Genomic DNA, 15,471 nt, shown 5'->3' on the forward strand with positions numbered 1-15,471 from the left:
GTTTTTTAGTCTCCTCTTCTTCTCTGAAGTCTTCCACGAAGTTTCAGTTGCCAGTCTCTTTAAGGAAGGACTAGCCCATTCCATTTCTTCTATTTTATCCAAAATCTTATTTTTTTTTGATAAACAGTAAGGCAGAGTCTAAGTCATCGAAAATTTTAGGACCATCAGGAAGGAAGATTTTAAGCTTGGCAGGAAACAGAAGGCATGTTTTAAACTGTGCTTTTTTAAGCTCCCTTATTAGTGGCAGAAAAACTTTTCTTTTAGCTATTACCATGGAAAAATAGTCATTGTCAAAACGCACAGTTGTCTCATTAATCTTAACAGGAGCTTTAGCCCAAGCAGATTTAAGAACCATCTCTTTATCAAAAGATGATAGAAATCTAACTATAACTGATCTAGGATAGTTTTGTTAGAGTTAGTATTAGCTATAGATCTATGTGCTCTTCGATACCAAAAGAGAATGCTTCTGGTAAGTCTAAAGTTTTAGGGAGCCATGTTGTTAAAAAAGAAGTAATATTGTTACCTTCAATATTTTCTGGCAGTCCAAAAATCCTAATGTTATTGCACCTAGATCTATTTTCCAGGTCATCCAGCTTTGTTTGTAAATGTGTATTTTGTTTCAGCAGAAACTCAATGTTGATTTCCTCTTCTTGTATTCTATTTTCCATGTCATTCACAGCTTCTTCTATGCCTGTCATCTGGATCTTCTGTTGTTGCAGGTCTATATGTAACAAGTCTATTTGTTTTGTAGTTTTTCTATGAAGGTGTCTATTTTAGTATCCATTTTATCCATCTTAGCAGTAAGTTGCTGGATTATAATTATCAGAGACTGAAGTTCTTTCTTGATGCTGGAGTCTTGAGAATTTGTCTTACTGAAACTCATTTCAGACTGATAAACTGACAGGAAAATTTCCAAAGTGATTTCTGACAGGAATATTGTTAAGATTCTTTCTTTTTTAGATATAGTTCAAGAACTATATAAAACAAACATATTTAGAAAGAAAATTACTTCAAAAATTAATTTTTTAAGTAATTAATTCCTGTCAGTGTAATGAAATTGGTGGAGCTGAAGAAATCTGCTGCTATCCTGTGTTCATCCTTCAGGAATATTATCTCTTGAGAGGGCACTAGTTTTGATTTCTTTTCGTTTACTATGTACCCTAGGCAAATTAGTAATCTTTTTACAAAAGCCAGATGCTTTAGTAGAATGTCCTTGCTCTCTGCTTGAATAAGGCAGTTGTCCAAGTAGGGATATATTTGAATTCCTTTTTGTCTGCAGAATGCAATTACTGGTGCCAGGCATTTTGTGAAGACCCTGGGCGCAGTAGATAAGCCAAAGGGCAGTGCAGAGAATTGGTAATGCATTGAGCCAGCTATGAATCAGAGGCATCTTCTGCAAGATTGTCTGATTGGGACATGCAGGTATGCCTCTTTGAGGTCCAAAGTAACTAGCCAAGCCTTCTTGCCCAGCATGGGAAGAAGTTGCTGCAGTGTCAACATTTTGAATTTTGGAACATCCAGGAAAGTATTTAGAATTGACAGGTCCAATACTGGTCTCCAGGCATTGTCCTTTCTGGGTACCAAGAAACGTCTTGAATAAAATCCTTGTCCCTGTTCTTGCTGTGGTACTTTTTGAATAGCTCTCATGTCCATGAGAGCAGAAACTTGTTTTTGTGCCTCTGCCCATTGATTTTGTGGCAGGTCTGGCATACTTTTTGACCTTGGTAGGGTGTGAAAGTGGAACCTATAACCCTGAGAAACAATATTCAGCACCCATTTGTCCTGGGTGATCATGTGCCAATTTTGTGAGAAAAGTGCTAGTTTTCCCCCTAAGGGTGCTGCCAAAAGGTAAGTGCTTGGCATTCGTAGAGGGAAGTCATTGGGACCGTTTCCTATAAGGTTGTGCTTTGTCTTCTCCGCCTTTGGGGGCTGAAGCACCCCATTGTTTAGGTCTGTATGAGCCTTGGGGCTGAGATCTGCCTCTTGGGCATCTGTATCTGCCTCTTTGTGGCCTGTCTGACACTGGAAAGGACCAATTTTTAGAAGGCCAGTTCCTGCTAAATCTAGGTGGCTGAACCTGTAAGAAATCCTTTACTGTCTGCATTGATTTTGCTTTATCCTCCATTTTCTTTAACACCTCTTCTGCCTTAACACCAAACAAAGTATCATGCTGTAATGGAGCATCCAATAGTTTTGCTGTAACATGATCAGGTAAACTTTGTTTCTTTAACCAAGCATGCCTTCGAATGACAGAACCTGTAACTACGGCTCTGCAAGAAGCCTCTAATGAATCAAAACCACACTGCAGAGTATGCTTTCCCACTTGTTCAGCTGCATGCAATAAATCCTGCATTTCCTTATTGTTAGGACATTCTGAGCTTGTAAGCATTTTCTGTTTTAGTAAAGACATTAGGTATTGTTGATATTTAAGCATGTGAAACTGGCAGTTTAAAGCCCTTACAGCTAAAGTAGCAGAATTGTAAACGTTTTTCCCCCATCTATCCAGTGCTCTAGAATCCCTGAGGGAACAGGGTTTTTTTGCAGTGGAAGCCTTGACCCCTTTGGGACCCTCAGAAATTGTTTCTGGGTCAGCAGCAGGAATTTTATAAAGAAATGTATGTGACTCTGGGACCCTGTAGTACATATCTGGCTTGACTGGTGCAGGGAGTAAAGAATCAGGAGACAAACTGGATTCAGAAAAAACATCAACAATATCTAGTACAGGGGGGATAGCAAGGGGCCTGTGCTGAGGCAGTAAAAGAAAGTCTCCGAGCCTTTTCTTGGATTCTGAATAATCCTGGCTCTCCCAATGGAAATGCTCCCTCATGGTGTTCAAGGTTTCCCCAAAAGAGTAATCCTCAGGAGGAGAGGCTGAAGGGATAGATTCTTCAGCATCAGAGTCCTCATAGGGAGGAAGAGAATATCCCTGTTCTGAAGAGGAATCAGAGGAAATAGAAACCTGGTCAGAGGAGTCATAGTCAGTGTCTTGCCTAGGCCTTTTATCAGGAGGGGGATGGGAACCCCTGATCAAAGTAATTAGGTCCTCGGCCATTTTAAGCATCTGTTTCTTTGGCCTGGATGACTGTCCAGGAGAATGCTGTACTTGTTTCTTTGTCTTTAATGGTGTTTTAGACTTTGCCTTGGCTGCTGAAGTGGACTTGATAGTAAGCTGTGTAGGTTTGAAAACACCCTCAGAAGCCAATTCCTGCTCAGCGGCTCCGGACCCATCTGAGGGAATAGTTTCCGTAGGCCCAATACCTTGAGTTTCCAGAGGCCTAGTTGTCTCCACGTGGGAGTCGGAGGTGGCCTGTGGCTCTGAAGTAGCGGGCGTCAGGGGCTGCGAATGCACCTCACTGAGAACCAGCAAACCGGCAACTGGCCTAGAAGAGGCTTTGTCGTCGGTTTTGGACCTCGGATGCCTGTCCTTTTCTTTGTGTCTGCATTTTTTATGAATTCCGGTCATCTGTTCCAATGGCATTATGTAGTTAAACCTTCGGCCAAAGTAATGTAAAGCAAAATCAAACCGACGCTTAATAGTGCGTTGGTTGAATCTACCACAAAACTGACAACTAGCAACGTCGTGGTCAGGGCCTAGACAAGGAATACAGTAAGAGTGAAAATCCTTATGAGGTATTTGCTTCCCACAAGAAATACAGTTGTTAACTTTTACTGACATCGGTCTGGAACAAGAAAAGGTTTCTCCAACGGGGTACTTAGCTTTATTGAAGACTTCGGTTCCGAAATTCAATTCTGAAAATCTCAGGAGTCGGCCGACCGGCACTTGCGAACTGCTTTTGCTTTGGGCACCGCGCGGCAAGAAAGACTTAAGAAAATGGTGTCGGCTGCATCTTATATACCCCTGGCGCACTGACATCAGGGAAGAGGCGACAGCAACCGATGCCGGACCAAGACTTTGGAATTTAGGCCAACTGCGGGTAGCCTGCCAGCAGGATAACCCAAGTGTAATGACTGCAATATGTGAAACACAATGAACATCAGGCACATAAATACAAAATTGCACTATAAAATACCACCAGAATAAGCATGCATCCTGTACTAGCAAAACACTAAGCAGCATTCAGGTGATATTACATGCTTTCTGCACCTAACTTTTGGCTAATAAAATACTCAAAATTCTCACAAAGAGTCGATAACAAATATGACTTCAACCAATTACATTGTCATGACAACACAAACATCTTGCAAGAAGCACCTGCTCTGTAGTTGCAACAATTGGTCCAGCCATGTTCACAGCAGGTGTCTGAGGAACCGAATATGTTGAAGGTGAGGGTGTTGAGAAGGAGCTGTCATTAGTCTTCTGCTGAGACTGAGACGTGTGCATATTTACTGCTGGATCCACCTCTGGCGCACTCTGCTTCAGAGGAAAAAAATCAGAGAAGATACACTTAATACAACAGCAAACTGTAGATCTTTCTTAAATGTACTATGAGTGGCTACATAACCGGCAAACATAAAATACTCAGCTTGAGCTTTTTGGAATAAAAATGCATGAATATTTGGTGACAAAGAACCAGTTCTAATGTAAATTCACTTACCAGTAATTACTGGCATTGCCTTTAAATTTTATTAACATTTTTACTCTAGAAGGCTTCCTAGCAAGTGGCTGCCTCCTATGCCCCCCCCCCCCACCAAGCTCTCCCATCTGATCCTGCTGTGTCAGCCATTGAAAGAGTGAACTTCCATCCTTAGAGAATGGGGCTTCATAGACCTCTGAAAAGAACCTGACCGCTTAAATGAATTTCCATTTCTGTTTAAGATTCCTGGAATCTTATTTTAAATATCTTATTAGCAAGCAGAAAAGCACACAGAGTACTACTCATCAAAATATCAGCTCTTTGAAAGGGGGCTCAGAGCAGACCCTCAAAAGTGGTACCTCCTCCCTCATACATTCAATCTCAGCAGTAAATTTTTTTTACTGAGTACACTGGCAAGCTAATATTAAATCCGCGGTGGTGCAGTGGTAGCATTGTTGCCTCACAGCAAGAGGTTCACCCGTTCGAGTCTCAGCTAGTGTGCGGGGAGTGCCTTCTGTGTGGAGTGTGCATGTCCTCCCAGTGGGTAGAGTGGCGTTCCGAAAGACATGCGTGAATGGGCATGCCTTCGTTGAAGGTTGGGCATCGAGCTGGCAATGCGGCACCGTGAAAATCTACTGCCAAACATTAGCGGACCGGAGTTCCGCTGTGGCGACCCCTAACCAGGAAAAGCCAAAAGACAACACTGGCAAGCAGCCAGAAAGCATTCCTTCTGCAGCTAAACTACTGATTTCAGTAAGATTGATTAAGCACAGAATACAAGATTTATGATGGAAGAATATGGCACAGGTATAAAAACTCAAAAGCATAACAGTGCTCAGTGGAAGTTGTAAGGGAAGAAAAAGGGATCAAATTCAATTCATCAGGTCTGGTGCATGCCTCTACATTTGTATCATTTTACTTTGAAAGGAAACATGGAGATGCAGAGAGAACAGTGTTCCAAGTGTGACATTTCAACCTCAGGAAAGAGGCAGGGAAATATACACATAATAATGCCTTGAAGGAGAATCCTGCTAGAAGCTTTTTTTCTAGACTGAAAATCCAAAGTATTTGGTCAAAGGACAGTTGCAAGTATACTTAACATAACAGTGGAAACGTCAGTGTAGAAGTAAACTGCAACATTCAAGTTCCACAAAGCTTGGTTTTATCCTAGCCAAAATTTTCATAAGCATCACTTTTATCCCTATGAAGGCATACACTGGCCTCAAATCATCATTCTAAGAAGCCTACACTGGTGCACTACCAAAAACAAATAAATAAATAAAATATAGGCTGCAGAAAGTATAACTTTAATGGAACTGTATTACTAATGCTAGTCATTCACAAGGAACGTATGGAAAAATAAAGGGCATTTAAATATTTCACACAAATGCTTAACAAAACTAGTTAAATTATGTTGGCAACTGGTTCTGCCTCAAAAAAGGTTTCCAGTTTTGAAGATAAAAATAAATAAATAAAATAAAGGCTGCACTATGGCTCTGTGGATAAAATTTCTAATTTACATTTCCATTGTCTGGGGTTTAATCCTGACTTCTGCTTACACTGTGTGAGTTTGCATTTTCTTTCAAATGTCTGTGCGAGTTTACTTCAGGTACTGAAGTTTCCTCCCAAAAAACACAAAGTCTGACTAGCTATATTTAACGGACAAAATATACTGCATTTACCCTTGCCTTTGTGACCTGTGTCAAGGTACAAAATGATACCTGAAGGATTAGTAATTTATTTGTTAAATGTTAAATGAGAATTAAAAAAAAACTCAATGTTGGTCTCAAGGTCACAGAGAATCTTACAGCTTTGCATAGCTATCTGTCCAGTACTTTTAAATATTTACAGCAGAAAATAAATGTGCTGCAAAGCATTCGGGTTCAAGTGGAAACATTATGAATTACTGCATAGCCAAGACCCCAAAACCTTCACTAATCATAACCCGCAGAATGCTTGCAGACTTGCAAGTTCTTTATCTGCAGAGTAGCTGTTGGCAGCATATAAGTGCAAAATGCCAGTGGAAAATTAGGTCTCGACACCTCACCCTTATACACCACCTCTTTTTGCAGCCTCACATACGATGGCACTAAAGAAAAAAAGGGAATGGTGGATGGGTGCAGCAGTGAAGAATTCAAAAATCTAATGTTATAGGAAAGTGCAACTTGCACAATGGTACATTGGTTATTCTCACTGCTGCAGCAGCCTATGGGTAGACTATCCCAACTTCTCCAACCTGGGAGGAGAAACGATAAGGATGCAGGAGTCCCTGGAGAATGGTCCTACCAAAGCCATCTCTGGACCTGGAAAAGGAATCCAGTTTGCAATGCTTTGTAAATGTACAGAGGATCAAGTTGCTGCCTCGAGTCCAGACCATCCCTGTACTCCAAGAAGCTAAGGCCCTAGAAGATTGTGCCTTAACACTGCCTGGAATGATCTTCCATGGTGACAGCAACAAAAAACAAAAGCACATGACAACCTCATAGAAAATTATTTGACCTTTCTTAGTCCCAGAATGAGAAACAAAGAACTGGTTAGCTTTTATAAAAGAAGTATTTCTGGTAAAAAAATACCAGAGTTGCTTGTGCACATCCATAGTGTGCAGAATCCTCTCTTCCATGTTTTTAGGTTCTGGACAGAAAACAGAGAGATTGATGTCTGTCAACTTCAAAACAACCTTGGGTATGAAGGAGAGGTTTGTGCGTAGAGTGCCCCTATCTCTATGGAGAAAAGCAGAAGTGTATCCCACCTTCAGAGCCTGCAACTCTGATACTGTCCCTTGTAAATGTCCAAGCAATCAGAAGAGTGGCTTTCCAGATAATGAACATTAAAATCAGCCAGATAAGTTCAAAAGGTGACAGCTTCTAGCACAATGTTAAGATAACAAGGAGGAGGAATCTGTCTTCAAGGAGGTTTCAGGTTTAAACCTCCTTTTGAAAACAGTTTGATAACAAAAAGAGAAGAATGTGACCTATGGGCAGACATACTGAAATGGCCACAAGATTAACCTTTACAGAGGTGTAAGGGAGGCAAGAAGACAGTAACTCACAAATTTAACCACTAATGGTACAAAATATCCCTGATGGGTCCCTGTTCACTACCTATGCACCAACTAGAAAATCTCTTCCACTTGCCGACATATGATTTGCTAGTAGCAGGCTTTCTTCCTTCCTTCAGTACCTGCTGCACGTCATCATGAAAGAGGTGACTAAAAGGCATCAAACTCCAATCATTCAGAGTCAGTTGAGTTTTTTTGATGATAGGGTGCATCAAACTCCCTATCTCCTGGGTGAGTGGACAGCGTATGTTAAGACATTTGTGGTAATTGCCCCTGGCCAATTCCATAAGAAGGACAACCACTTTTGCCTGGGCCAGAAGAAAGTCACCATAATTTTTCGAGAGTCTTTCAGAATCTTCAAAATTACCAAGGAAATAGGTTCATAGGCATGTACTAGGCTGACAAACACTAAGGCCTTTTTAAGCCTAGCCATTCATCCCAAATCACTGATAAGTTCTGTTACACTTGACAAGTGTAAACAGGGGCTTGAGAGATGAAGAATTTAAAAGCAGGGGCCTGGAAGATGAACCATTTACAGGCTGCCTGTGTCCATTAGAGACAAAGGTGCCAAACCAGGGATGACTCTCCTGTTCCCTATCTAATTATCCAAACTAGACTTGAATTGGGTTAGGGAGGAACTCTGCTTCACAGGGATGGCAAATTCTGTTTCAGTGAAGGGGTAGTCTTTGGGATACATAGCTGTCTCTCAAAGCAGGTCCTAATTATATCACAGGTAAGGTTTAAGTCTTTAGAATGGGTAATTCTGGTGCTGTTTGTTATGTGGATATGCAGGAGATCCATCGTGGTGGGGTCTGACAATGGCTTGCGTGCCAAGCATCTATCTCCCCTCAACAGCCTGTAGGAGACAGAACATAGGGATGGGGCTTTGAGGTGTGCGTCTGTGCGTGTGCGCGTGTGCGTGTGTGCGTGTGACCCCAAGTCCCCGACTACTGGGTTGACTCTTAGGGAGTGTGTTGTAAATATGACAGTTACCAGGTGTTGATGACTTACGGAAGGATACTATTGCACATTTCTTGGCATTTAGATTTAGTCCATGGTACCGACACAAATTACTTGCCTATGTCAGCCCTTTCTAGAGAGCATTAGTGTCATGGGGGGATTCTAGGACTACTGCTAATTTGCAGTTGTCTGCAAATTTGGTCCTTCAGGCCCTTGACATTGAGCTTGAATTCAGAGAAGTAAATGCCAAAAAGCAGTGGTCCCAGCACCTATCCCTGAGGAATCCACTCGTGACGGATTTCTTTGTAGAGGTGGACTCCCTAGTTCTAACTTCCTTGGTCCTGTCTGCAAGCCAGATGACAATCCAATGAGTTACAAAAGGGTTTATACCTAATCTCTTGAATTAGTCAACAATGCCCAAGTGGAGTATTGTGTCAAATGCCTTGGCCAGGTGAAGATAGGCAATGTGAGGGGTTTTGCCCTCATCAACTGCTTTGGTGACCTGCTTGCAGACAGTCCTGGACAGATTCCATTCAGTTGTCTGTTTTGAAAGGAGCCAAACAGAATTACTTGAGGTATTCCCCACAGCTGGACTAACTCCTGGAAGACCTTTTGACTGAGATTCCACTCACGAGGGTCTGCTAAGAATCTATTTAGCTTGTCTGCAACTATGTTTCACTCTGACAGTATGCAAGAAGCTTGAAGGGCTGAGGAACGCTGAAGAGCCAACTCCTAAGCTATCGCTGCAAGCCAGCACAGAATGTATGTCCTGATGCCCCCCATATTAATGTGCCACATCACAGTAGTGCTGTCTGTCATGATCTGTAGTGACTAGAGTCTTAGTGACGATGCAGAGACATAACAGCATGGATCACAGCCGTTTCTTTAAACTGGTGTGCTTTGATCAGTCTGAACGGTGCAACAGACCTTGCACTTTCACCCCCTTTAAAACTGCTCCTGAAGCAAAATCTGAGGAATCTGTCAATACGGATTGCATTAGAGTGGGTGAAAAAAAATGGAGACCTGGATTGTGAGCCATCTGATCCCTTCAACAATGCAGTTATGTCTTGATAAGCCCAAGATTGGAATAAGAAACTCAATGGGATGAGAATGTTTGGTCCACATGTTTATGAGGCACCACTGAAACTTTCTCATATGTTACCTGAAAATCTTAAGAGTCATTGAAGGCATAAGGCCTAATATCCAGAAAAATTCTCTTGACTTCACTTCAGACTGGTGATAAAAGATTAGGAAGACTTCCAGATACAACTCTACCTTCTCCTGAGGAAAGAAAGCCTTTTGAGTCACAAAGTGTCAGTTAGCTAACCTAGAAACACAATCTTAGGTGACAGAGTAAGCATTTCTGCATATTTATCTGGAATCCCAGATGTTCTCGGAGGGAATATTGTTAAGGACTCCTATCAAGTGTGAAAAGACTCGGCACAAATAAGCAGTCTAAGGAAAAACACGGGTACCTTGCAATCTGCAGTGGCCACTACTGTGTCTAGATACTTTGCAAACACTCTTGATGCAGTGTACAGCCCAAACAGTAATATGCAGAGAACAGACAATGCGACCAAACACAAAATATTAGAAATCTCTTGAAACATTTTGCCATTGGAATGTAATGGTAAGCATCTCTGAGGTCTAAAGTCACCATAAAGCTCTGATCTGGGATCAGAGCGAACACTGTCTGAAGGATCAACATCTTGAACTTTAGAATCTTTACAAAAAAATTGAGAGATTAAGATCTGAAACTGGTCTCCAACAGTGCTGCTTTTTTGGGACAAACATTCTGGAATAAATGCACCTTCCTATTTGATCTGCAGGAACAAGCTCTGGCACCTGCATCTAACGTGTTAGAAAAGTGGAGGAACCAATTCTCTTCAGTTAGGAGGGTGATGGGGTTCCTCCTGAAAGGAGGTGGTTTTCTGTCTACTGCCACCCATAACACTCCTGAATCATATTCAAAATCTATTTGTCTGAAACCATCTGTTGCCAAAAGGGAGCATTTAAAGACAATGCTGGGACAGAAAGGGAGAGGGAGGTGACCTGATTAATGGCATAGTCCTCCTGAGGAGGGCACCTGACCCTTTATTTAGGAAAGCTCCTCTCTTTTCAGGAATTCTATTAGTTCCCTCCTGCCATCTCTTCTTTGGTGTCTGTCTACTAGCAGGAGGCACCAGTTGATTGTTTTGTTTGTTAAAGGGAGCAGATTATTTTGAGGGAAAGAACTTGGGGACCCGAAAAATCATAGAAACACCCTGCGTTGATTTACCTCTCTTATCCCATTGTTTGAGCACCTGAGTAGCAGAATGTTCAAATAAAACCTCTCTATCTGAAAAAGATTTCTGACATAAGTAATGTGAAAAACATTTGGTTACTTACCCAGACAAACCTTCGAGACTTTGCTAAAAATGAAACGCTGGAAACAATATCAAGCACAAACCATAATCTGATTCAAATAAGACCTCTCTTAAGGAGGATGGGAAGCAGCAACTTCTCTCAGACTACTGGCAAATTTAAGCATTTATTTCCATATATAGCTCTCGTAGTTCAGAATTCTGAACGCTGAGAGAGGGGAAAAAAAAATATCTTATCCAAGTCTGTCCAGAGGTTTACTTTATCCCCAAGAACTGGGTTATGGGTTGTAAGACACATGCCTGCATTAACAGCAGGATCAGGGATAGCTACAGGATCAGCTCTAAATTGAGAAACTTTATACATTTTTTTCCGCCTGTTTTGGTATGGATGGCTGAGAGTCAGGTAGTTGCAGGCAGCATTAAAAGCATCTTCCAAGGCTGGCAGAATAGGAGGCATGGGTGTAGTGTGCAGTGTTTCTTATTCTAATAAACCATATTTGAACAATTCAGGAGGGAACATGCACTTGCTCCCAAGCAAAAATCATTCAGTTTGGGAAATGTTTCAGCAAATAAGCAAGTCTCACAGTGTGTTCAAATTCAGGCTTACTGTCAAAAACAGCTGAGAGTTTTGGGCTGTGGAACCCTAAAGTGAAATAAACCAGTCTGTCGAAATCCGAATCCTCTGAACAAACTTCTTCTTATTTAAGATTAGAGGACTAAAACAGATTGAAGCACCTGACACCCCAGGTTACAAGTCTGAAAAAAATCCTAGCTTAGGTAACACCACTTTTTGCCACAAACTTTATGTTCACATTGATTACCCTGTTTTGTCTTCCTAGAGACATTTTCTGAAGTTTCAGAAGACCAAGAAGGGGCATCCCAAGCAAGAGGCGTCTTTCCCCAGCCATCCCATGAAGGCTCTTCATGTGCTGTCTCCAGCAGCTAAAATGGATTATTCTCCTATGCCCACACTGGACACTGGAACAGCCAAAGACTACATGTTGTGGTCCACAGTAGCTGTTAAGGCTACACTGGAAGGATTAGAATAAACCAATAAGTGGTCCGAGGAACCAGCAACAGCCACTACAGAGTTACCCATCATCACCTGAGGCACTGACTAAGTCTGTGCTAAGGACTCGTGCTTTAACTGCTTTTTCTTTTCAGGTATGCTGGCTAAAGAACAGCAGTTCCAAGGTGCGTTTTCATGCTGTTGCTGGAGGAAGAAGCCTTACTGCCAGTAAGCTGTGATACATAGAAAGGGTTGGCTGGAAGTAAGTTGTCAACAGTATACCTAAGCAACATACAACCCTTTTAAAAGTTTCATTTTCCCAACAAAAAGTGCAAAAAGTCACAAGCAGCAAACAATCTACTTCTGTTAAAGAGTCACTTTCCCTGAAAATAACTTAAAAAAATTAAAACCAGTAGCTTGCCATACATACATAAACATATACAGTTTCTCCTAAATAAAATATATAATCTCCATTTAAAACTAGTGAAAAAGGCATCTATAGCTTAAATGTACACCATGGCAAGAACAATGCAATTCCTAAAGAGTAAATGCAGTATTCTAGGAATATCTAATTATTGTTCCGGAAAGCCGGTACTCTTAAAGTGATATACCACAATTGCGACAGAAATTAAGTAAAAAAAAAAATAGAAGATATGCTTATAGTAATACAAAAATGTTTAAGGAAGGGTTCCCCCAAAAGGTCTAAATCTGCTTCACTGGAAGCTTTAGGCAGACTGTTGAGCCTAAAAGAGTTCCAGAGATGCATCTGTATGATGCAGCAAGAAAGTACTGAAAGATTTTTAGTCACACTAGTTGTCTATACAGCTCCCTACAATAAGGGTCCAGCCTATAAGCAGTTAGAGTGACAGGGCAGGGGGGAATGAAGGCTTTTGGAAGCTGGCTGGATGCTGTACCCTTGGCAAGTTACAACCCATACATCTCTGCAGCAATGATAATAATGAACATTTACAAAACACCTTATTGTGGCTTTGTTAGACTTTACTGTGACAACAGTTTTTCAGAAAAGCACAGATCTTTATCCTGCATCTCATTTTCAGCACAGATTTTTTAACTACCGACATCAGGACAATTGGCCTACACCACGCACAGAGTTCACTTCATAATGTCAAGACTAAAGAGGCGGGGAAAAACTCCCAAGGCCACAAAGGATTATGGCAGTACACAGTCAAAAAGGGGTTGTATTTGCCATGTGTACTCTCCCTTTGTATCTGCTTTATACATGGGGTTTTGCTGTGGATAGGCACAGCAAGCCCAACGACACAAAACTGTCACAATGTTATTAGCCTAGAGAACACAAATGCTTTCTATTAACAAATGAAGGCATGCGACAACAGTTTGACCACACCAGGCTCTTAATTCTATTTACTTCCAGGTTGACCAGAGGAGTCCAACTGGGCAAAAAAACTCTTTCTATCTGGGGCCCAGACAGAAAAGCTCCTTACTTTATATTAAAACATAAAACATTAATTAGAAACAGCATGTGGTTTACAATTGTTAAACTATCCAAAATGGGTTAGAGAAATACAAAGTTTCCAAAAACATACATTGGCATGAACAAAAGAAAAGAAACAAATGGCATACATATCACAGACAAAAACAGGGGGCAGAAATTCACATGATGGCTATATACAGGGAGAAAAGTAAATGGTTTGTAGGAATATACAGTTAGATTGATGATGAGGTGGTATGTTTATCCAGGTTTAGAGCAGGAGTAAAACCTTGAGTTAATACTTATGAAGTGCAGGACATTTACAGATATGTTAAATCTACACAGCAAAATCTTGTCACTTAGTTACAGATCACCAATATAGCTGCCAATTAATTGACTAACTTAGAATTTGTGTACTTAAAGTTCTGCAATGGGATTCATTCAGCCATTCCTGCAGAGCTAACATAAAATCTCAAATACTGAGGAGTATGTTAGTAAAAGATCTTCTATTGCTATATTATTACTGCATTTGCTTGCACCACATGTCTAACTTAAATGGACTTGATATCAATAAATGACTATTCCCAAATGCGATGCTAAGCACTTACAAGGGAGGTTTTGCAATGCATTTATCCAAGGCCGGGTGCTCCAAAAGCAGACTTCTCATTGACAGAATGTTGCTTGGAACTTTAGCCAAAACATGCAACTGCCATCAGCATTCACAGAATCATTCAAATCCACTCAGAAATTAAAAGAAAATAAGTTTTACTAAATGAATCTGTATGCATATTATAGGTGCTCAAAGCCACAGCAAAGGTGGGTCACACGGGGCAAATGTCCAGGGTGTAAGCTGCTAGGAAACATGACTAGAAGAGGTGATAATCACTCCCTGAAAGTAGTAGAGCATTAGCAGTGGTCATTTAAGCAGTCAGGAGCTTAACGAAACTTAAATGGGCCTCTGTAAGGAACTACTGCAAGGCATGACTAGTTTTTCTTTTGATTAGTAAAGATGTTTCAAAACAGTTACAAAGAGCCATTATGTTGCTTAACTGTTCTCTGAAGGCAGTAGGGAAGCAATGGTAATTATTTAAGCAACTGCAATGTTGCAGCTTCTCAAAAAAAGTTTGTGTAACTAACTCTAGCAAAGAACTACTGTGTATGCATAAGCTTTTTGCTAACATCCTGAGATCTTTTTTAATAAATCTTTGGGGGGGGGGGGGGGCAAAAAGAGCATCAACATTGTTACAGCACAGCAGGTTATTACAAACTCGAAAAGGCAATCCCACATCATCACAATATTACAGACATCTGTGAAAACTTTCTTTTTGTTAATTTTTTTCTGTTAACTTTTAAAGCTCTGACACACAAAATGTTGGTCATATATTCCCTGTGTCATTTTGGTTACTTAACTGCTAACACTATATTCTTGTGGCAAGGAAAAAAAGGCATTCAGTTTGAAAATAAAGTGAGCAAAGTGCCATAGCAAATACAATATTTACTGAAATATATGTATATATTTGTGCGTGAACACATATAGTGTGTGTGTGTGTGTGTGTGTGTGTGTGTGTGTGCCTATCTATATATATATATATATATATATATATATATATATATATATATATAAAATATATATTCTAGACGTCTGTCTGGCAAAGGGCTTCATGCTAACCAACACATGGTTCAGCAAGAGACAGTCACAAGATCATATAAAAGACTGCCTAACATGCAACTCAGACTTCCTCCTAGTAAGGAAAGAACACTGTCAAAGAACTAGCAATTGCAAAGTCAACCCCAGTGAAACAATCACCCCACATAAACCACTGGTTGCCATAATCAGCTGCAAGTAGTGGTTATGCAGAAGTCTCTATGGTCAACAGAGACGAGGCTGAAAACCTGGCAGCTGTCTGGAGAGAAAGGACAAGAGTTCAAGTAATTACTCAGGGCTCTAGCAGCTCAGGTAGTAGTAGTATTAGGTGGAGATGAGAAATGGCAGCACCTCAAAACAGCTTGTGATAGAAGATTTGTGTCCAAGTCAGATATGGAAATAAGGTACATCAGTAAAGCTGGTGGTGGAATGCAGAAATCCAGGATGTCAT

The 15,471-nt window shown here is 40.8% G+C and overlaps 1 protein-coding gene across 1 annotated transcript in view; it reads right to left on the reverse strand.

The window, feature by feature from the left end:
* TOM1L2 (target of myb1 like 2 membrane trafficking protein) overlaps positions 1–15,471 on the reverse strand; it is a 927,227-nt gene that overhangs the window by 515,018 nt on the left and 396,738 nt on the right. Inside the window, exon 5 of the mRNA XM_044088936.1 lies at positions 4,178–4,375. Coding sequence (XP_043944871.1) covers positions 4,178–4,375 — 198 coding nt within the window. The remainder of the gene's footprint in view (positions 1–4,177; positions 4,376–15,471) is intronic.

The sequence above is a fragment of the Protopterus annectens genome, chromosome 12.part0 (assembly GCF_019279795.1).
Source record: "Protopterus annectens isolate FY-2018-M chromosome 12.part0, PAN1.0, whole genome shotgun sequence".
Lineage (NCBI taxonomy): Eukaryota > Metazoa > Chordata > Ceratodontiformes > Protopteridae > Protopterus > Protopterus annectens.